Genomic DNA, 22,782 nt, shown 5'->3' on the forward strand with positions numbered 1-22,782 from the left:
AAGTGAAGAGCTTAGCTGAACGTTGGCAATATGAAAGCATGTTTACAGCGATTTCAAGTGGCAGCAAGAAATAAGTGTGTGTGGAAGAGGAAGAGGTAGAGGTAGAGGTAGAGGTAGAGGTAGAGGTAGAGGTAGAGGTAGAGGTAGAGGTAGAGGTTGAGGTAGAGGTAAATGTAGAGGAAGAGAGAGAGAGAGAAGCTAAGGCTTATAGTGAGCATTGAGCATTGAGCAGTTGCCAGTTGGTAGTCTGCAGCTAATTGTGGCCTAATTGTTTGTAGCGCGTCCTGGTTTGGTTTCCTGCGAAGCGGCAACAACGCGGCAATCGCAGCGTTCTTAATTAGTCATGTGCAGGAAGGTGGCTAACAAGGCAGGAAACTTGAGCAAATGGCGCGGAAACGCGCAAGCGGGATGCGAGTTGTCTCTCCGTCTGTCTCTTCCTCTATTCTGACTGTTTCTCAGTATGTTTCTCAGTCTATATTTCTCGAGTCTGTCTGTCTGCTTGTCGATGTTGCTGTTGCTGTCATTGCCGGTGTCGTTGTCGTTGTCGGTGTCGGTTTCAGCATCAGTTTCGTTGCCGGTTGCTGGTTGCCGGTTGCAGGGCGTACTTTATCAGTGCAACACGCAGCACGTACTCGAAAGATGCCACAAAACGAGGCAAGGCCAAAGACAAAAATATATACAGATAACTCGTTGCAAGCTGTACGCAAACTTTGTTTTGCACTTCACAACGAGGCAACAAACAAATTTGTGAATAAGTTGCAACAGCGAATATGAAATGTGGTTGAAGAAAGGAAAGGAAAGGAAAGGAAAGTGAAGTAAAGTAAAGGTAACAACTGGCAATGTAAAGATAGTGATGGCTTACCAAAACGACTTAAAGCCCAGAAAAAAAAACAAGGAAGATCACAGACACTTAAAGGCCACATTAACAAAATGTCAAAATGTTAAAAAGCGTGATTTTTGTCAGCTAAAAATAAGAGCAAGAGCTCGCAGCTGAAATAAGCAAGGTCAAAGAAGAGATGAGGAGTAGAGAAAGGTGAAAAGAGAAGAGAAAGAAGTGGAGAGGGGAGTAAAGTGGCGAACAGTTTATTACAGACAGAACTGCGTTGCCTGCAACGTGTTCAAACAAGCGCAGTTGCTGCTGTTGTTGCTTCTGTTGCTGTTGCTGCTGCTGATGTCGTGATGATTGAGTGAACTGCCACATGCTGGCAGCGCAGCCAACAGCCAAACAGAGGCACGTGCTGCAGACAGGTTTGACAAAAAACTCAGTGTGGCAGAAAGAGGAAGAGAGAGAGAGGGAGAGAGAGAAAGGGAAGCTCGCTTAGAGGTGAGAGACAGCAACAACACAATGCACAAGGCAGCAGGTAATGCCCAGTATCAGTGACTGGATTTAAACGGATTACAACAACGACAACACGACAATCGAGTTAGCGCCACACACACACACACAAACACAGCTACCACACCTTCCCCTCTCCTTTCCACACTCGCTATTCTATGGCGTGTTTTGAGTTTGCCTTTTTTCGCAGCATAGCTGAGGGCGCCTCTGTCTATGAATCTCTGTGTGTATGTGTGTGTGCAGTTGATAACTGTGGCTAAAACTGCAGACAGAGACAGCAACAATGAGTGAAAGAGAGAGAGAGAGAGAAAGGGAAGCCAGCACACTAAACTAGATAAACACCACGAAGCTTGGCCAGCTTCAAAACTGAGAGTTGAGCTCGAGCTTCAGTTTTTGAGGTTCGCTTGCTCTGAGGTTGAGGTTGCCCCTCCCCCTCCCTTTACCCACCTCTGAGCTGTGGCGACAACTGACTAATGATATGTATATACTAGACACACACTCATACACCGTACAACAAAAAAAAAAAAGCGGCTAGCTGAAGTTGACCAACCACAGCTCTCTAATTAATGCCACCCATTTCCCGGTGCCAAGCTCTGTTCATCTGTCTGTCCATCATCTCTCTCTCCTATCCCTATCTCTGGCTTAACTAATGCAACGAGTTTGCGGCTTCACTCCACAATACTATAAACTATACTCCACTCTTTGTTGTTATTGTTGTTGTTGTACTTACAGTGTATACTCAGCGAGATGCGCTTTGAAACCGATGGGGGCACTCCATTCGAGGCGATGCACAGATACGAGCCCATCTCGTTGCGTGAGATTTTCGTCAGCTTCAGCACTTCACCGCGGTACGAGGAAACTGCATAGAATAAAACAAACAAAAAAGGAATACATGTAAGTACATCAATTGCTTAGCAACATGCTTAAAAATTAGTTAATTCACAAATTGTTTCGACTTAGCTCAGAATTCATAAATTGCTCTTATTATTAGGGTTTATTATTTGCTCCTTTATTTCTGATACTTATTTTATGTATTGATTTATTATTCATTATATATTTATTTAGTTATTCAGTTGTTTCTTTCAGACTTCTTTTTTATATATTGATTTATTATTAAGTTTATTTCTTTAGTTATTTTTATTCATTTATTTTAGTAACTTATTTATTTAACATATTTTGCATTCAACTCATAATCCGAAATTAGCAATATAATATATATTTAATAGATTGCTGACTACTTCTTAATTAGTTGAGTTCCTTATTAGCTGCATTGATCATTTGACACTATTATTAGCATTTTTTTAGTAACAGTGCTCAGATGATTAATGAATTTTGACATTAATCGCAGGTAGCTGTTGATTAAAGCTGACCTCACTCACTTAAATGTTTGCTTGCAATACTTTCTTTCATTCTTTTTTTTAAATTTTTTTCGAATCTTTTTATATACGCTAAAACATACCGATATTTGGTATATTGATATAGAGTGCCAAACATATCAGAGATGGTAAATCACTCTATATAGTATTTTGAATGTAGTACGATATTAATAAACCAAATATAAACTTAGCCATTGATCAACATTTGCAATGCTTGTGATGTGCACACATGTTTAAACTATAGCTTAATGCATTCATATTAATTTTAATGAATAATCACTTACCCAGCGTCTTGGTGCCTTGATTGTCCTTGAGCACGATTTCGCCGCCATCCTCGCGTCGCCAAGTGACAATTGGTTCGGGATAGCCGCGTGCGCTGTTTAAAATGCATAACAAAACGAAATACAAATTATAATTAATTGAAATGTGCGAAATTAGTAGCAGAAAGTAGAAAAGTCGTAACATCATCGAGGCGTCTTTAAATGCCCCAAAAGTAGGCAATGGAAAATTGAAAACGAAGCTGAGTTTTGTCTATTGCATTTAATACGCCGCGTTGGCCATTGTGTTGTGTGTGTGTGTGTGTGTGTGTGTGTGTGTGTGTGTGTGTGTGTGTGTGTGTGTGTGTGTGTGTGTGTGTGTGTGTGTTTTTGGCCAAGTTCTTGTAATGTAGACACGACGCCGTCTGTGGCTGAGATTCTCTTGAATGGCGTCGTCTTTTTAGAGGGGGGTGTTGAGTAGTGAGTGGAGAGGGTGAAGGGGGAGGGGGGGCAACACCCATAGAGCCATGTTGAGGCAGCAGTTAAACAGCGCAGACACGGGTGTGGTAAATTTTTATGATGCCGCAAACAGATGCAAAATAGCCAAGTAAAAGAAAGTCGCCCACACACATAGATATATATATATATATAGATATATATTTATATATATGTAGAGCAGAGCCTGAGACATTCAGAGTTCAACACAATAGCGACCGCCTGGGCACCAGTCACGAGCAGAGTTGCTAAGAGTTGGTTTAAGACCGAAACCAAAAGCAAAAGCAAAACTAAACGACTTTGCCATGCCATCTAGCCTGGCTGATTGTTTGCCTCTCACTCTCTCACTCTCTCCCTCAGCAACATGTTTATTCATGAAAAACAGCTGCATTCATATGCAAAATTGCACATGCATCAAAAGATGTGTTTTGTCGCAAGTAATTCTAATAAGCATTATTAAGCATACGACGCGTTGGCCATGCGTTTCCGCTTTACAACTTGTTATTAAATTGCGTACACGCATGATTTCAAATTTATTTGCATTGCCAATTAAATTACCGCAATCATTATATATTTAGGCAAGAATTTCGAGAGGCAGCTGCTGAAAAGCTGAACTGTTATTGTTGATGCTAAATTGCAATATTTTTGACAATTGCTTTCACTTACTGCAATCAAGTGGCAACATTAAGTTCATTTTGAAGTTAATTTATTGAATTTAATATTGTTATGAACATTTCTGTCTCTTTTTTTTACGAATAAAAACACTTAATTATAGAAATATGAATAGAAATTTTACAAGTGTCTTAAATCAAGAAGATAAAAAGAACTTTGACAGTTCTACTTAAACAGTTTAAATGAATGAATAAACAATATGAATATTGTAGTGCAAGGATTACAATAAATAAATTTCTCTTTAAATAAATACATTCATATTAAACATATATAAAGATAAATATATTTTAAGCTGCGAAACTCAAAATAACACCACTTTTACTATACATTTTTTCTCGCTTAAAAAATTTTACTGAAGTCAACGCTTAACACATCATCCCACTTAAACGCTTCTTAAACTAACAAATACCAAAATTATATAACAAATTAGTTTTTGGAAAGAAGCGTTACAAGAAGCGTTAGTTATCTCATCAAAAAAAAGATAGCTATAAAAATGAGTGTTATTTTGAATTCTGATTTTATTTCTTTGGCTGATTTTGTCGCGTGCGACAGTGGAAAAAAACATAAACTGAATCAATTGTACAATAAGTAAAGGGTATTCTTATTGCTCTGTATTAGTACTATGTATATTGAGAGCTAAGATGGATTTCAAGAACTTTTTCTGTGTTACGATAAAATATATATTTGTTAATTTTTGGAATGACAAAATAATTCTTAGCTCTAATTAAAGTGCTAATCAGAAGCGCTAAGATTCAGCCTTAGGTCTTTTTAATTGTTTCTTATACAACTGCAAAATTAAACATTTTTACGCTAACAAAAATGTCATAATAAAAATACCTTAACGCAAATTGTCAATTAAACTTTTATTACATTAAGAAGTAAATTACATATAGATAAAGTTATATATAACATTTTTGGAATGTTTGTTACAAAAAAGATAGATATAAAAATGTTTGCTATTTTGAATTTAGCAGATGTATTTATATTTTTATATACTCCATATAGTATATTTAAAGAGGTGTTTTATTTTTCAATTTTAATAATTTAATCAATTTAAAAAATTAAAAAAAAATGTAAGCCAAACTTTTTGGTATGAGTATACCAAAGTATTAAAAACTAAAGAATTTAAATAGCCTTGACATAATAATACTGAATCTTATACTAATCATAATTATAACAATACAATAACAAATAACAGTGAGCTGAAAGACTTTAATGCTCTTTGCAAAATCGAAAAGAAATATCTTTAGAGACGACGCGAAATTGTAAACATAATAGACAAAAGCCACTTTTTTGCATCTTTATGAAAGATTGAAAAAACATCGCCATTTAAAGCCCATAAAATGTAAAGCCAAAACAATTTCCATTTGTTGGCAAGAGCACACACACATGGCTCACACACACACACACACACACACACACACACACACACACATGTGTGTGCTTGGCTATTAACAAATGAAATTAACAAATTGGCATTGAAACCGCATTCAGCTTCAGCTTCCAGATGTGCAAAACAAAAACAGTAACAGAAACAGCGCAAAAGAAAAAGAAAAACGTTTAAACAATGTGGTTGTGTCTGGGCAAGTGTGACCAGAGCAGTCGTTTTTTGCTATACACGCGTCTGCTTAAAGTTGAATTCGTTTTATGGGACTTTGCCCTAAGTGGTATTAAAATGGAAAAAATTGCAGACGATGTCTCTAATAGCTTTCCACGCACACACACACATGTATGTGTATGGTGAGAGAGAGAGAGAAACTAGCGTTTATCGCTTTGGTTCCATCATTCTGCGGTTAAATCGTTAAAATTACTTCGTGGTCGTGGTCAAGTTCATAAATCAACGAATGGCGAGTCGTTGTCGCAGTTAGCTAAAAGCAAAAAACCGCTGCAAATAACAACCAAGAGAGCAAACGGCGCGTTAAGCCAAGCCAGTAGATACCCTGTAATCTCGTTGCCAACACTTCGAGTGGGAGTGAGAGAAAGACAGAGAGAGAAAGAAAGAGAGAGAGATAGGAATGAGAAATAACGTCTGCGTCTCGAATCGCATGTGACAACTGTTGGACTCGCTCTCTGTGTGTGTGTGTGAGTGTTTTTGTATGTATGTGTGTGTGTGTGTGAGTGTTGTGTTTGTGTGGCCAGGCAAAAGGGCAGATGGAAAGCGCCGACCCAAATCAAGAGAAATGAAGTGTCGCTTAATTTGCTGACATTATTAAATGATGATGATGATGCGGGTGGAGAGTTCAGTTCGTTCGTTCATTCGTCCGTCCGTCGTCTGCTGCTGTTGTTTTTGCCCCTCCCCCCCGTTGTTGGCTGCCCAGTTAAAAGGACCACAGCACGCGTATTAGCTTCTAAATGAACTCAAAACCCAAAAACATACAAATCCACGCTGTGTAAATCAACTAATAGTTAGAATAGAAGCGAAAACCAGTTGGAGAATTCGAGTTGGGCATGTTGAGAATGAAAACACGGGCTGACTGCATTCAAGCTTGTACTATAATTATAGTAAATGTTTTTTGTTACGAGGCTCACATTGCGTATGCGTATTTTGTAGTCAGTTTTCACTGAGTTCGATTTGGTGTTAAAGTTAAGTTGAGCCTGAGAGTTGCTTTGCGAACATAAATTTATCTGCACTTAACTTCACTTTTTGGAGATTCTTTCATTGAAATTATAAATACCGCTACCCATTTTTAATAAAAGCAAAATATTGCGGTATCATTTTTAAAATATACCGAAAATACTAAAAAATACTAAAAATATACCAAATGGTATGTTTGGTATATCGATATAGTACACCATTCAAAATATACCATAGACGGCACAATGTGCCAGATTGTCGGCCAAAGCAACAAAGACGCGTAGTAAGTAGGCGTTTTTGCCTATACAAAAGTATTTCTTTAATAACTTCCACAATTTTTATCTGATCACAACCAAATTTTTAGGAATCATAACTACTACAGTAATTATAGTATATACCAAAATTCGTAACTCTAGCTTTAAAATTAGGCTTGTTATTCGATTTTGCGGGGGGCGGAAGGGGGCGTGGCCAAAATTTGAAACAAACTTGATCTGCGTGCAAACATAACAAATGCTGTCGAAAAAAAATTATAGCTCTATCTCTTATAGTCTCTGAGATCCAGTGTTTCATACGGACGGACGGACGGACGGACGGACAGACGGACATGGTTATATCGTCTCGGCTGTTGACGCTGATCAAGAATATATATACTTTATAGGGTCGGAGATGCCTCCTTCTACCTGTTACATACAGCGGGTATAAAAATTGATATTTTTATAATGTGGTTCTCTATTTATACTTTGTAATATTAATTTTGGACGAATTTGTTCGTGAGGAAAGTCTTGGCTGAAGCGTAAAATAAAACACGTCTGCTTTGACTATTTATTCGCGACTAATAATATCGATGTTAATGTTAATATTAATGCACTGCTAATATTAGTTATCGATACTTTTATTCATATACGTACATTGGCATTTTGAACAGTTCATTAAACAATTTTCAGCTTTAAAACTGATTCAAATATGAGTCTCAACTCAATTGAATGCTCAACATTTTAAAGCACTCGTTAACGAACTAACTTTGACTCTGCACTCAATAATACATAAATAATATCTAGGCGTGTCTTTCGTACACTCACCGACATGTTAAACGCACTGAACTGCCCTCGGGCACAATGACATCGGATGAAGTGTCCTCGCTAATAAAATCTGGCGGTATGACGACATCCAAGAAACCAATCTGAAAGCAAAGAGTTTAATGCTGATAATTAGAATACTTTATTAGAGTAGAAGTGAAATACATTTTTTAAGGGAATGATTTACAACATGATTTAAGTTCTGCTCCACTTAAAATTAAGCAGCGAAATATAAATAAACATAATTAAAGATTTTGCAGAGGAAAAGTATTTATACAAAAACCTCATTTGGTTTATGTATAAACTTAGAAGTAAATAAACATAGTACTCTATTAAAAGACGTTAGTTAAACAAAGGAAGCTGATTGATATGTTGATAATTGATCATTTATTTAATTGTAGTACAACATTTGAATATTGAGGCCGATTTGAAAAAAGAAATTAGGTGCCAAAAAATCATATTTTGTACTTCAAAAGTTTCCAATATTAAAAATTAATATCTTAGTAGTTATGCAGAAATTGTTTTATAGTCTTAATTGTATTCGTTATTTCAATAAAATAATAATAATTTGATAATATTTAATAACAATAACTCAGGAATTAAAAAGAATTCTTATCACCAATTTATATTGTAGATATTTTCCTTAATGCCAACATAATTGTTTACAAATAAAAAGCTAATTAGGGTCCCAGATAAATTAGCGAAATTTCACAAACAAATAACTTGAATAAAATCCGTCTCAATTTTAATCATTCACAGATTGCAAATATTTATGGAACTGTTCATTTGTTTTTTTTAGTTCTTTGTGCAGAAAATTTGATTAATCATTGTTTATCTTATAATTCTTTGTTTTTGCAGTATAGACACAAAATAAAGTATGGCAAATGTCAGAAGTGTAAACAACAAATTTTAGAATTATAAAAAACGAGCTAAAATTCAATTTTCTGTGTTGTGGTAAGTGAAACACTTATGATATCATTTAAATACTATTTAAAGTATAAGAAAATACTGAAATGTTGTTGCAAGTGCAGATCAGGTATAAATGTTGTCATATAACAAGAAGAAGAGGAGGAGTAGAGGAGAAAGAAGAAGAGTAACGAGCGGTAGAATGGCAAATAAAACAGTCATCAGTAAATGCGGCCGGTTAGCTAAAATTTACTATACACTCAGCGAAAATTTGCTGATTATGCAGGCGAGGTCATAAAGCAGCAAGCAGTAAGCACTGTTCACACACACACAGATACAGAGAGAGAGAGAGAGAGAGAGAGAGAGAGAGACACACACACACACTTACACATGTAGAAAGCGAAGCAAATGAAATAACGCTAAATAGTTTAGGACTGTGTGACAGCAGTAGAAGAGGAGAAGAGAGGGTGAGAACGGGGAGTAGAGGGGGCAAGTAATGGTAGTAGAAACACACACACACACGGACAACAAAATAAAGAAAAAGACAAGTAAACTCACACACACACACACACACAGAAACACACGAATGAAAGCAAAACAAAGCATAAGACAATTGGGCTACAACTGCGTTTGCAGCACTCGCTTTTGCTCCCTTCCTCTCTCTCCCTTCCTCTCTCTTTTGCCCCCTTTTCGCTCACTCTTTATGCTATGCATTGCAGTGCCAGCTGCCCCCCCTCAGCCACCCTCCCTTGCTGCTGCCTGTTGTCCTTGTGAGAAGCGTTAAAGTAAAAATAAAAATTAAGGAAGCATGAAATACATTTTATTGGCGCCATAAACTTCACTTGGCTGGACACATGAGTGTACGTGCGTCCGCCACACACACTCACACACACACACACACACACATGTATGTATGTGTGTGCGTTTTCGCCTTATTTGCCATAGTTTTCGCTTTCGATTTGCTGCGCTTTCTTTCACTTTACGCAGACAAGGGCAACAGCACTCCAAAGCAAAGTTAGCAACGGATAGCAAGAGAAGTGAGGGGGGAAAAGTAGGGTAGTGAGTAGGGGGAGGGGCAACAAACGTACAATAAGTGCGACGACGACAAGTGCGTTGCATTCCCCATTTTTACTTCTTTTTTGTTTTCTTGCTGTTGTTTTTGACCGACAACAAAACAAAGCAAATGCTGCATGAAATTTTCCTGGACACTTTGGGAAATTGCTTTCAAGAGCACAAGCACAAAATATTTATAAACATTTTCATTGTCTTCTTAGCTGAGCTGCTGCTGCTTCACATTATTCATGGCAACCTTGCAACCTTTCGCCGTCGTTGTTGCTGTGCTACTTATGCTAAGTACAGCTCAAATGCCAAGCAAAACCAACTCTCGCATTGAACTCGCATGCTGCATGCCAAATGAGCACTGAAATGCTACTAAATAGCCTTCAAATAGCAGTAAACTGTTTGCTATTGCCACTCAGTGCAAATTTAATATCAGCTACTTGATCACATTGTTGATTTCATAGGTGTTCACCTATGCGTACTCGGATTTATCGCACTTTCCTTCTAAGTAGTTTCCATGTTAAATGCAATTAACAAGTTGCCTCACATCCGCGAGCAATAGATGGCGCCAGCTCGGCTTGGCAAGTAATGAGGCTGAGTTTTGCAGCTTAGCTTGTTGATGTTTGCTTTATATAGATGGCGCCAGTGTTGCTTGGCAATTCATGAGGCTGAGTTTTGTAGCTTAGCTTGTGAATGTTGCTAATTAAGTGAATTCAAGTCGACGGACACTTTTATAAGCCAATATTAAAAACGCTTAAGCAGTGCAAATTTTTAGTTGCTCTTCTTTACATTTAAACACTTTTTGAGTTGCAATTAATTTGAGTTTAAAGCGCACGTCTTATTGCTCATTCTTAGAGCAGTATTTATTACACATTTGCATCAGAGTGGATAATTATAATTAAATTGATGTAGTAGCTTACTCAAATAATATTTTATTAGTATAGTAATAGTAACATTAAAGAGTGCGGTATAGCTTTAAATTAGCGAAATTTAATTAAGAAAAGATCAACCAAATCTTTGAAGGATTTCAGCTGTTCTTAGTTTTGTTTTGTCTAATTCTTAATAGAATCCAACAACGTCAATTTCAAAATTTCAAGGAGGCTGAATTACACCACATTTCTAAATTATTTACAATAAATTTAACGCTTGCTGTATCAACGTTGCGTATACGCAATATTTACCTGGTTGTTTTGATAGTTTTCAATTTGATTTCAATTGTTTTGATGTCTGAATAGTTTTGATACTGCAAGAATTCGACTAATTTCCATCTCATTTTTAATGCGACCACAAACAATTTTTGTGACTCGCTCTTGAGACAGTTAACAACAATTGTTGATCAATTTTTTGCTTTTGGGACAAAACCAAAAGGTTTATTTGGTATTTGAGTTGCAACATTTTTTTCGTAAGCACTTCGTTGAATTCTCCATAAAAATAAAGTTTTTTTTATGCTTTTTCGCATATAATGCTAACAAATTCTTTGAAAAAAGATTTAAATAACAATAATGTATTGTTAAAAGATGTTAAGATGAAATGAAGTTTCTAGATTCATTCGATTACAACACAAATGAAATTAGCGAAGTAAACTTGTTTCCCTTTTCGTTGAGCTTAGCTTAGTTTCAGCTCTATTCTTAACTCTTTGCACTCACCTGACTTTTCATGGGATCCGTGTTGAGCTGGCACATGTAACCACCTCGATCCTCCTCGGAGACGGCCTTGATGTGCAGATTCCAAGTGTTCTGATCCAGGTGGCTGACTGTGACCCGCGGATTGTGCGTAATCACGTTCTCGTGTATCGCCTGTATCGCCTTTGTGTCTGCTTTGAGCCAACCCACCTGTGGATGAACAATAACAATTAAATGGCTGTTGTGTTGCGTTGTGTTGTTGCTGTTTAATTGGCGTGATTAACTTTTGCTTTCACTCGACGTGAAGTTAAAGTGAAGCAGCTTTTAGTTAGTGCTTGTTATCATAATGAAACTCAAAGCGTTGCTTAGTGTATTAAGTGGTTCTTATGTGTGTGTGAGTGTGTGTGTGTGTGTGTGTGTTGTTTACTTACCCGATAGCCACCCAAGTGACGCACGTGGCAGGTGAAGGTGGCATCGCGACCCACGGCAACGGACACATTCGAAATGCTTTCCACAAACTCGGGTTGAAAGGCGCCAATCGCTGTGGAAGAGAGAAGCGGGGAGGAAAAGCTGAGATTAGAATGCGTTTTGCGGTGTGCAAGTGTGCAAGTGTGTGTGTCTGTGTGTGTGTGTGTGGTTAGTTGTGCAAGTTAATGATATCGCAGTGTGGCCACCGCAAGTGGCTGCAACTGCAACATCAACTGCTGCCAAAAAGTCGGTGATTTATCGCTTTTAAATGTGCGCGACGCGTCGCTTGCCAACTAACTAGCAAAGCCAAAGCTACCTCCAACAATAAGTAGAGCAACAACAACTAGAAGAAGAAGAGGAAGTACAACAACAACAACAACTAGAGCAGCAACAACTAGAACAAGCGACAACTCGCTTTGGCCCAAGTTAAGCGCTGAATAAAGCATTTTAAAGTGAGCTAATTGAATAGATCAACACTCATGAGTGAGCTAGTAAAGAGAGCGAGATAGAGAGAGAGAGGGGAACGGTGAAACAGCGAGTGGAAGGGCGACATACGCAAATATATAAATAATTTATTGAATCATTGAAAATCAAACATTTCACTTGCAAGTTTTGCAAAAAACTTTTTCATACTCCACGCAAAGCAGAAAAAAAAAGGTGAAAAGGGAGCAGCCAAGAGAGGAGAGAGAGACGGGAGAGGCAACTGCCAGACAGCCGAGCACGAACAGCAGCCGTTGCCCGTTGTTGCCACAGCAAAGTGCCCCAACAGCAGCAACAGCAGCCGCCGCCTCTCGCTCTGTGTGGATGGTAATGCATGCAAAAAACTTTTGCCAAACTTGAAATTTAAATATTTATAGACAGTGCCGCTGGCAGCAGCAACAGCAGCAACAGCAGCAACGGCAGCAACAGCGGTGGCAAGTGGCAAGTGCGTCGCTTCTCGTTGCGTTGCGTCGCATAACTCGGAGAACGACTCAAGCGACGCGCTTTTGCTTTTGTATTGAGTGTGTGTGTGTGTGTGTGTGTGTGTGCAGCAACTGGCAACGGGCTGAAGCCGCCTTGTACTCCACTCTTATGGCCATAACAGCAACTGACAGCGGAGACTGACAGCGAAGGCGGGAGGGTGACAAGGGGGAGTCACAACGGGGGGCAAGTGGCAAGTGGCAAGCGAAAGAATGTGCTGAATTGACGCAATTGGCCGAGGGCATGATTTATTTCATACTTTTCAATGCTTTTTCAATTTTATTGTTAACAAAAAAAAGCAGAACATGAAAAGGATATCGATATCAATTGCCGAGCCACAGTTATGAACTGTTCATTTTCATTTGCTTCTTTTACACTGTTCGACAAACGATTTGCAAAGTTTATGGAGAGTGACTGAAAACAATGGTAATCATGATAGGTCCTTAAATAGTTCCTTGTTTTTTAAATAATCATTCTTCTATCATACTCATTATGTTATTTATTTCGAATATTCAACAAATTAGATGCGCTCAACAATTCGTAAAGCAATTCAATTTTGTTTAATTTTCATATACATTAATTTTAATTAAAGTAAATAAAGTATTATTCCAAAAATACACCAAACAATATACCGCAAAAATACTAAAATATTCCGCAGGTCATGTTTGGTATATCGATAAAGTACTACATCGCAATATATTATTCCAAAAATATACCAAACAATATACCGCAAAAATACTAAAATATTCCGCAGGTCATGTTTGGTATTTCGATAAAGTACTACATTCGCAATATATTATTCCAAAAATATACCAAACAATATACCACAAAAATACTGAAATATTCCGCAGGTCATGTTTGGTATATCGATAAAGTACTACATTCGCAATATATTATTCCAAAAATATACCAAACAATATACCACAAAAATACTAAAATATTCCGCAGATCATGTTTGGTATATCGATAAAGTACTACATTCGCAATATATTATTCCAAAAATATACCAAACAATATACCACAAAAATACTAAAATATTCCGTAGATCATGTTTGGTATATCGATAAAGTACTACATTCGCAATATATTATTCCAAAAATATACCAAACAATATACCGCAAAAATACTAAAATCTTCCGCAGATCATTCGCAATATATACATTCGCAATATATACCATAGAGTAAAAATTATACCAAAAACATATAATGAAAATACTAAAGTATACCGTACAAATAGTATATTGACAACTTTTGAAATATACCACAGAGGTTTAAATATACCAGATTGTTAGCCAAAGCAGCTCAGACTCAAAAGTATTTCTTAAATAACTTAAATAACAATTTTTATCCGATCGCAACCAAATTTTCAGAAATTATAAATACTGTAGTTATTATTATTAAAGTCTAGAGCAAATAAAATTCAATTACTGCAAATTGCTGAAGCTAAACATAAAACAAATAATTTAAAAAGCAAAGTTATATAATTTTCAAAACTTCATTAAATTGTCAACTTAAAGCACCTAACAAGAATTAAATTTGTTCGTAAGGTATTTTGGAAATAAAGTATTTGATAGCTGATTTAATTGCAGTTTATTGCAGCTTATAGTTTATATATATACCACATATATAAATTAATAATAATATAAAATACATTTTATTACAAATATTGAATATACATATAAAGAATTACATGTGGAAAAGAAATGAAAGTTCAATTGCTGAAAACTGTTTGAATTATAAAACTTAGCTAGAAAGTAAAGTAATATACATATTTGTAAGACATAATTGAATTGCCAACTTAAAGCACTTAACACGAGACAAATTTGCGAGTAAAGTATCTTAGAAATAAAGTATCTGTGGGCTGCTTAAATTGCAGTGCTGAAATACTTGAGCATTTGAGCAAAATTTTCGGCAGATGGCAGTCGCAGATTGGTTAACCGGATATTACTTAATTCTCTGGCGAAAAATAAAAACTAGTTGCATTTATTTTGCAGTTTGCCTAAAACGAAATAAATATAGTATAGAGTATGTTTGGAGTACGAAGCTGAGGTCAAAATGGGAGTTTTCGAGTTGAGTTTGTGGCTTTTGGCTGCAGCTCTGAATTATTTGCATAGATGTTGTTGTTGTTGTTGTTGTTGTTGCAGTTCTTGAAGCGAGTAATCAAGCGACGGACTGACTGACTGACTGACCGACAGAGTTTTTCATTAACATGAGGAGGTGGGTGGAGGGTTGAGGAAGAGGCGTTGAGATTTCGTATCAAAATCAACAACATCTAAAAGTTCAGAGAGAGGCAACAAGACAACAACTACAAATCTTTGGCTGCAAATTACAGCAGCACACGCAAAGTCACACAGGACAAAAGGAGCTCTGCAGACATGCGAAAAGGACACCCACACACACATACACATGTACACCAATACACACACACACACACATAGACAGAGAGTGTAGAGTGGCCAAACAAACTGCAGTCAAATGTAGTTGCTGCTTGGCTGAGCTGCGGCTTGTTTGTCAATCTGTTCAACTGGATGCCAAACCAGCCAAAATATGGGAAGAGAGAGTGCGAAAGAGAGGGAGAGACTGAGTGGGAAAGAGAAGGAGAGAGAGAGAGAGAGGTGACTTCACTTCAGCATTGTGCCAATTCCAATGAACTTGTCCCTCAGCTGCGAGTCCAGGCGTTTCCCATTTTCATGTTCTGTGTATGAGAATGAACCTGGCTTCAGTTGTGTTTTGCCTGTTTTGCCCGTTTTGCCTGTTTTCTGCTTCCTGGCCTAAGCACTTTGCAAGTCGCGAGTCAATTAAGCCAGCGGCCAGCTACCTCGATCCGGTTTCATGTTTTTCACAATTTTCGCACGTTATCATAAATTTTGGCGTCTCCGCTGGGACTCGACGGCCATTTCAATTTTCTTAGCCACTTTTCCTCTCTCCCCTCTCCGCTCTCTCGCGTTTCCTTATTGACTGGCTCTGACTGCAGCAGGCTTGTCACTTTGCCAAGGTGCGGCAAATGTCGCTCCCAAAAGTTTAAATCACACAACGACAATGAGGATTTACCAAAGCAAATTTATGGTTAAGGACATTGGCAAAAGTTAAGCTAGTCTCTCTCTCTCTCTCTCTGTACGTGTGTGTGTGTTTCCATGTGTGTGTTAATAAAGTGTCTCGAGTGTGTGTGTGTGTGTGAGACAACAAAATATATGGCTTGGCCCGATTCGGTTTGTCGTTCGTTCGTTCGTTTGTGTAGAAGGCAGACCAAACACACACAGAGAGAGAGATACAAAGATGCCAATCTGCAATCTGCATGGCACCTTTTTTTATGGTCCGCACACACACATACACACACACACACTCACAAATCCGATGCCAAAGCGCCAATGATAGGTGATAATGGCAAATTTGAGACGCTGCAGAGAGAGGGGGGAGGTAAGAAGTGGGAAGCAAAGCTCAACCGAAAAACAAAACTTGAATTAACAACCGAAATAAAGTAAAGTCCAAATCAAGACCTTAAAGCACTTTAAGGCACAAAATAAATAAACAAATTACGCGACAAATTGCTAAAGAAAAAATTAATTTTAAAGCTAACTTGACTTAAATAAAACTATGTCAAAAAGCTTATCATTTTTTTAAATTTGTTAAATGTATAACCTGTACAACTTTATAAGTATATTTACAACACTGAGATAGTAAATGAAAATTGAAATTAAATAGTGGCAAAAAAGTAAAACAAAATTGGCTTTAAAAAGTAAACTTTTCGAAAACATATTAAATTTCAATCATTTGAATTTCCTTTTTATAGCACGCAAATTAAAACTAACTCCAGCATTTAAAACTATTTATTTATTTTTTGTAAAAGAATGTGTTGATATGGTACTTTATTGAATCAACTTAATAAAGCTAAGAAACCAAAAAAAATATATATTTAATTTAACTAAGCAGTCTACAGTGAGAAAATAAAGTAATATTAATTAATTTAGTTACATTAAATCACTAAAGCAAATCTTTAAAGTGCACATTTTACTAAATACGCTATAAAATGTTCTTTATTGTAAATAAATTTAAGCAAGTAGGAAAACTACAGTCGAGAGTGATCGACTGTGAGATACCCGCTAACCATTGTGAATTAAAGCAAAACAGTAAAGTATTAATTTTAAAATATACCAAAAATACTAAGAATATACCGAATGGTATAATTGGTATATTGATATAGATCCGAGTGTACCATAAAGTAGATCATATTTGGTATATCAATGAAGTATTATATTCGAAATATACCATAGGGTGCAAAATATACCAGAACGTTTCCCAGCAACTTTTCAAATTCATTTTTGAAACTCTTTTTCAGATTTGTGCACAGATAAATATGGGGAAATTTGTTAATTAGATGATACGATAAAAAGAACAATCTACAAAGGATTACGCTTTGGAAACATGTAAATTAAACTTTACATTCTTAAATTTATAAATTTCATATACAGTTGCGAGATTTCAAATAGCAGCAATTTTTATTTATACTTTATTTTCTTGATCATAAAAGAAAGGATTTTTGTATTAAATATTCCAACTGCTAGATTTTTATAAATAAATTAGGATGTGATGATTAGTTCTTCTTCAGTGATATTTGTTTAGCGTTAGATTTTTTTGAAAGTGGTTCGTATTATTTTGAAATTTGCAGCTGTAAATCCAGTTTCGAAATTTAATGTAGCGACACATAAAAAAATATAGCATTCCAATTTAACTTCGAATTACATTAAGGAATAACAAAATTGTATATAAAATTGTTTAATATAAAAAACCATAAATTAACTAATTTACAAATAAATACAATTAGAAAGTGCTGCTATTTTTATGTTCGCAGCTATATCTTTGTTTATTTAAGTAGTGAGTCTTGAAAACTTGAGTGGTAATCATTAAATTTGAATTTGCTTTACAATTGCAGTGCTTTAAGTTTATAGTGAAAGGCATGAACCATGCAATCTTAGTGAACTTTGTGACTGTAGTTTCAATATTATATATAAAGTACTATATATATGTACATACATACATATAATCGAATAGGCAAGTTGGTCTTTAGTCTGTTGGCACTAAAAGTGGGGGCAGAAAAAAAAAAGAAATGCCAAATGGCAATAGAGAATAGAAAATAACAAATGATGACTGCGAGTGGTTTTCGACGCCCTCCGCGGTTGGTGGCAAGTGCGCCTAATGGCCAAATCGCCAAGCTGGCCAAAATGGCCAGTCGAGACTTTGACTGCGACTGAGACTTTTGCGGAATTTGCATTTTTACAAATCGTCCTCTACAACTTGTAGCACTCGCAATTGAATTTACACTGTCCAACAAGACAAAAAAAAAAAAAAAATACAAAAAATAGAGCAACAAAAACACCAAGAAAATAGAGAAAAATTCAATTGAAGTCCATTGTTGTTGTTATTGTTGTTGTTGTTGGTTTTCCTTGGGCCTTAACAAACGTCTTGCAATTAATTGTGTCTTGATTTTTGTTTCACACTTTGAAATGGGTTCGCAGCCCTTTTTCTAGCAAGTGGGCAGGCATTGCAAATGAGCGACGAGTTGCTTTTAATTGCCAAAGTTTTTCACACTCCTCGCGCCCAAAGTCGGGGGTTATTCTTCCTTCAATCTTAAATCAACATCGCGAGACGAACACGCATTTAATTTACAAATATTCAAAAAAAAAAAATAGAATTCATCTAGTCTAATCAGTTACATGAAATATCAGCTGAACTGTTTGTTATTTTTGATATTTTCTATAAATGTAAATTTCATTCTTGTAGAATTTATATCTTTTGCAAATTTTCAATTAAGTTCATTAAATGTAATAATAACGTAATACAATTTTACGCAATACAAATATTTTCCTTTGATTAGAAATTTGAAACTGTAAATTTTCATTTCAATTATTAATTTTTATAAATTCCAATCCTAACTCTTTAAAAACTCAGTTCGAATTTCATAATTTTCTCATATACACAACTGCAACGTGCATGTTTGATAATAATTTCAATCACTTCATATCGCTGTTGGTTTGAATCGAACACGAACACGATCAATGCAAGCGCTCGAAGTTTGTTTGATCCAACTCACTGATCGAACATGCATCGAACAGTTGCAACGCTTTGAACAAGTTGTATGTTAGCTCGGTGCAAAGAAAGTTCGAACAAATCAAGGACAAACACTTTGTCGTCTGACATGTTAAACGTTTGCATCGAACGCAGTCGAATGCTTCAGCAATGCTCACAGAGCGTGTATGATCGCAACAACGAAATTATGAGCTTAGGCTTCTGTTAAGTATACGCAATGTAGGGCAGCAGTTTAATTTGTGAGTTAGTCGTAATTTTATAATGTTGATCACAATGCAATAATATCTTAAATTTTCTTAAAATATTGTCAGTACATATTTCTTTCCATTGTATATTTCAAATAAATACTCTTAGGAAAAATGTCAGCAAATATTTCTAATAAAGCACAAGTTCATTGAATTATTTTGGACACTATATGTTTCCACAACATTATTTTTACTATTATTTTAATTCATAAATAATTAATTGTGTGAAGCTTAAACATAATGAGAATTAATGCAAATATTAGACAAAATTGTAGTTGCATTTGAACAAACTAATTTTAAGTACCGTTGCACCTTAAAAATTTTATTCAATGGCTTACTGGAAATATTCTATAAGATATTTAAGACAATATTCTTAAAAAATAATTTAGTAAAAATTTCAAGAACTATTAAAAAATAACTCTTAAGTTCCTAAAAGAGTCGTACATCAAAAATTATATTCAATGTGTTGTGGGAAATAATCTTAAAGACATTTATGAATATATTCATTTTAAAAATGTATGCCTTAAAAGCTAGACTATTGTAAAATCTTTAAAGAGCTATTCAAAATTTGGAAATAATAGGTTTTATTTTAAAAAACGTAAACTAAAAATAAATAAAGCTAGCTAAATAATAATAAAATATAATATATTTAAATAATGCGCATAATTATAATAATTATCTACAGTAAGATTAGTTTTTAGTTGCAACTTAAAGAGCGCTTAAAAAATAAAACCTAAAAACAATGTTAGCTGGCTAAATTAATTTAAATATTTTATATAATATTTTTGATTATGTGCAGTAAAAAAAGTTTTTGTTTAGAAATGAAACCTACAAATAATTTTAGCTATCTTATTAAGTTAAAATATTTTCTTTAATTAATTAACTGCAGACAGAAAAGTTTTGGGTTACTGTTTATAGAGCGTTTATAAAATTAATTGAATAGTCTTGAATGGCTAAATTAGTTTAAATTGTACATCACATATTTCTGATTATGTGCAGTAACAAATACAAATAATTTTAACTAGCTAAAGCTTATTAAGTTCAAATATTTGTTAACTAGCTAAATTTGTTCAATTATTGCAAAGAATATTTCTGATTATGTGCAGTAAATATGGTTTTTGTTTAAAAGTCAATTATTTACATATAATTATTATTATGTACATTAAGAATAGGTTTAAGTTGCAGTTTATAGAGCATTTATAAAAACCAAGACATCAAATAATTTGAATCAAATATAGCATAGGATACTATATTTTAGCTTATGTGCAGTAAAAAGATTTGAATTGAAGCTTAGAAAAATAAGAATCTAACAATAATTTTAACTGTCTAAATTTGTGTTGATTATTGTATAGGATATTCTTGCTTATGTGTATTTTAAAATGAACAATAATTGTAGCTGTCTAAATGAGTGCAATTGAATCCTATCAAGCTAATTGATTTGAATAGCGTTGAGTCGGTTTGTAATGCAAACTTTGCTTTAGTTGATGCCGCAAGTGCAATTTAAAGTCACGTTGACTTTGCACATTTTTGTAAACACCCACAAGTGTTGCGAGTGTGTGTGTGTGTGTGTGTGTGTGTGTGTGTGTGTGAATGTGTGCAATTAAGTACTTAGTAATGAATTCGCGTGCACTTTTAGCTAAACTTTTTTATACGCTGTACATTTATTTTTTTTGTTTTGCAGTTTTTCGTATGTGGGTTGCAAAAGTGGCGGTCAGCCGACGAAGCTGCCGCAGCTGAGAATATGTGGCAAGCGCCAGCTGATGTGGATGCAACGCGTTGCAACTCGCCAATCGCCACTCGCCTCTTGCCTCTTGCCGCTTTTGTGGCTGGGCTGTGGTCGCAAGCTCTAAAAGCTAAAGAACCGCTGCGGAGTGTGTGTGCGAGTGTGTGTGTGTGTGTATGTGTGTGTTGATGACCCTCGTCGTATCAATTAAGAAAGACCCAAGGGACCAAAAGAGCGAGAGAGAGAGAGAGAGATAGTGCATCGAATGTACAGAGTGGCAAAGATTTGACTGCTGTTGTTGTTGTCTATGCGTGTTTTAACTGTCTGTTTGTCTGTTTGGCACAATCATGTGGTTTAGCTTACATTTATGAATGCACACTGCGTATTTGTTTAATGGTAAGTGTGTGTGTGTGTGTGTGTGTGGCGAGTAGCTTATCATTTATGGTCTCGCTCTCTTTCACATTTCCAATTGCTGCCACATGCTGGGCAATTAATTTGCATTTCATTGATATGCACACGCACACATAGAGAATGGGAGGGGGGAGGAGTGAGAGAGGGATAGATAGAGAGAGAGAGATACACACATTTTGCAATATTTGTTTAGGATTATTATCGGTTATTAATGTTGCTGTAATTGAAAATTATTTTCACTTTTATGTTTATCATTATCAGCGGTCATTACAACTGCCAACTGGCAACTGGCAACTTGCAACACGCCACACACGCACACACACACACAACTTGCAACCGGCAATGACCATGGCCATCGGCGGCACGTTTTGGGGTATGCTTTTAATGCATTCACATTCGCATTCACATTCACATTCAGATTCACATTCACTCGACGCTCGCGACTCGCGCTCATTGCATTTTTATCACTGGGGAATTATTGTTTACCGAGATTTAAGCGCCCTTTTTATATCATTTACAACACACTCTCGCACACTCACATTTAATATTTATGCACTGCCCCATCGCATATTATTCAGCTTGTCTGTCTGCCAATTATTCACATTCACATTCGCATTCGCATCTCTTTTTTTACATATCTAAAAGAGCAGTTAATTGAACATGATTAAAGTGCTGATTACAGTGCACAGCGTTAAATGGCTTTTTGTTAAGTGATATGGAAAACAATATCAACAACAATCACAGCAACAACAACAACAACCAGAGCAACAACATTACTTGAGTGACGTCACTTAAAATTCCACATATAATTAAAATTGTTGTGTTTTCATTCAAATAAATCATACACGCACATATCTATAGGCAGTCAATAAAAATGGCTGATTGATAAAGCCAGCTCAGTATCAACATGAAAATCCTAGAAATCAATTACATCAATATTTTTGCTCACTTTTCAAATATTAAAAAGAATATTGCATCATTTTTACTTTCATTTCAAATAGAGGTAAAATTTAGATATAAAAACTTAAACTTCAAAATGATATTGACAAGAATTGATCAATTTATTAAGAATTTAGAAATTATATTGAATATAGAACTAAATTTAAATATAAATATATTTTAGTATTAAAGATATAAATATAAACTTCAAAATTAAATTAGAAACAAGTTTACAACTTATTAAGAAGTTATAAATTATATTTTTATTATTGTTTTAAAAATTTTGAAAGTCTTTGATGTTTAAAATTAAGTTCATAGCTTATTTTCCAAATATTGAAAAGAATCTCAAGCAATTTTACTAACACAATTCGTTCATTTTAAATATTTTAGTAATATACACTTCAAAATTATGTTGAAACAACTAAACAATTTACTAAGAATTTAGAAATTATATTGAAAATAGAACTAAATTTAAATTTCGTAACTAAGTGAGTTTATTTTTCACAATTAGTTCATTTGAATGAACGTTCAATACTTATGATAAAAACAATCAAGTAACTTATTAAGAAATTAGAAAT

General features: G+C 35.3%; 1 protein-coding gene and 1 long non-coding RNA gene across 2 annotated transcripts in view; one reads left to right on the plus strand and one right to left on the minus strand.

The window, feature by feature from the left end:
- The window catches only part of LOC132795245 (uncharacterized), a 50,213-nt gene that overhangs the window by 19,779 nt on the left and 7,652 nt on the right, over positions 1-22,782 (plus strand). The window contains exon 4 of the long non-coding RNA XR_009633424.1: positions 2,069-2,230. This is a non-coding gene — a long non-coding RNA (uncharacterized LOC132795245). The remainder of the gene's footprint in view (positions 1-2,068; positions 2,231-22,782) is intronic.
- Positions 1-22,782, minus strand: part of LOC132795241 (lachesin) — a 38,313-nt gene that overhangs the window by 11,537 nt on the left and 3,994 nt on the right. Inside the window, exons 2-6 of the mRNA XM_060805855.1 lie at positions 11,806-11,915; positions 11,399-11,584; positions 7,791-7,891; positions 2,997-3,088; positions 2,067-2,195 (exon numbers count right to left, since the gene is read on the minus strand). Coding sequence (XP_060661838.1) covers positions 2,067-2,195; positions 2,997-3,088; positions 7,791-7,891; positions 11,399-11,584; positions 11,806-11,915 — 618 coding nt within the window. The remainder of the gene's footprint in view (positions 1-2,066; positions 2,196-2,996; positions 3,089-7,790; positions 7,892-11,398; positions 11,585-11,805; positions 11,916-22,782) is intronic.

Source organism: Drosophila nasuta, chromosome X (genome assembly GCF_023558535.2).
Source record: "Drosophila nasuta strain 15112-1781.00 chromosome X, ASM2355853v1, whole genome shotgun sequence".
NCBI lineage: Eukaryota > Metazoa > Arthropoda > Insecta > Diptera > Drosophilidae > Drosophila > Drosophila nasuta.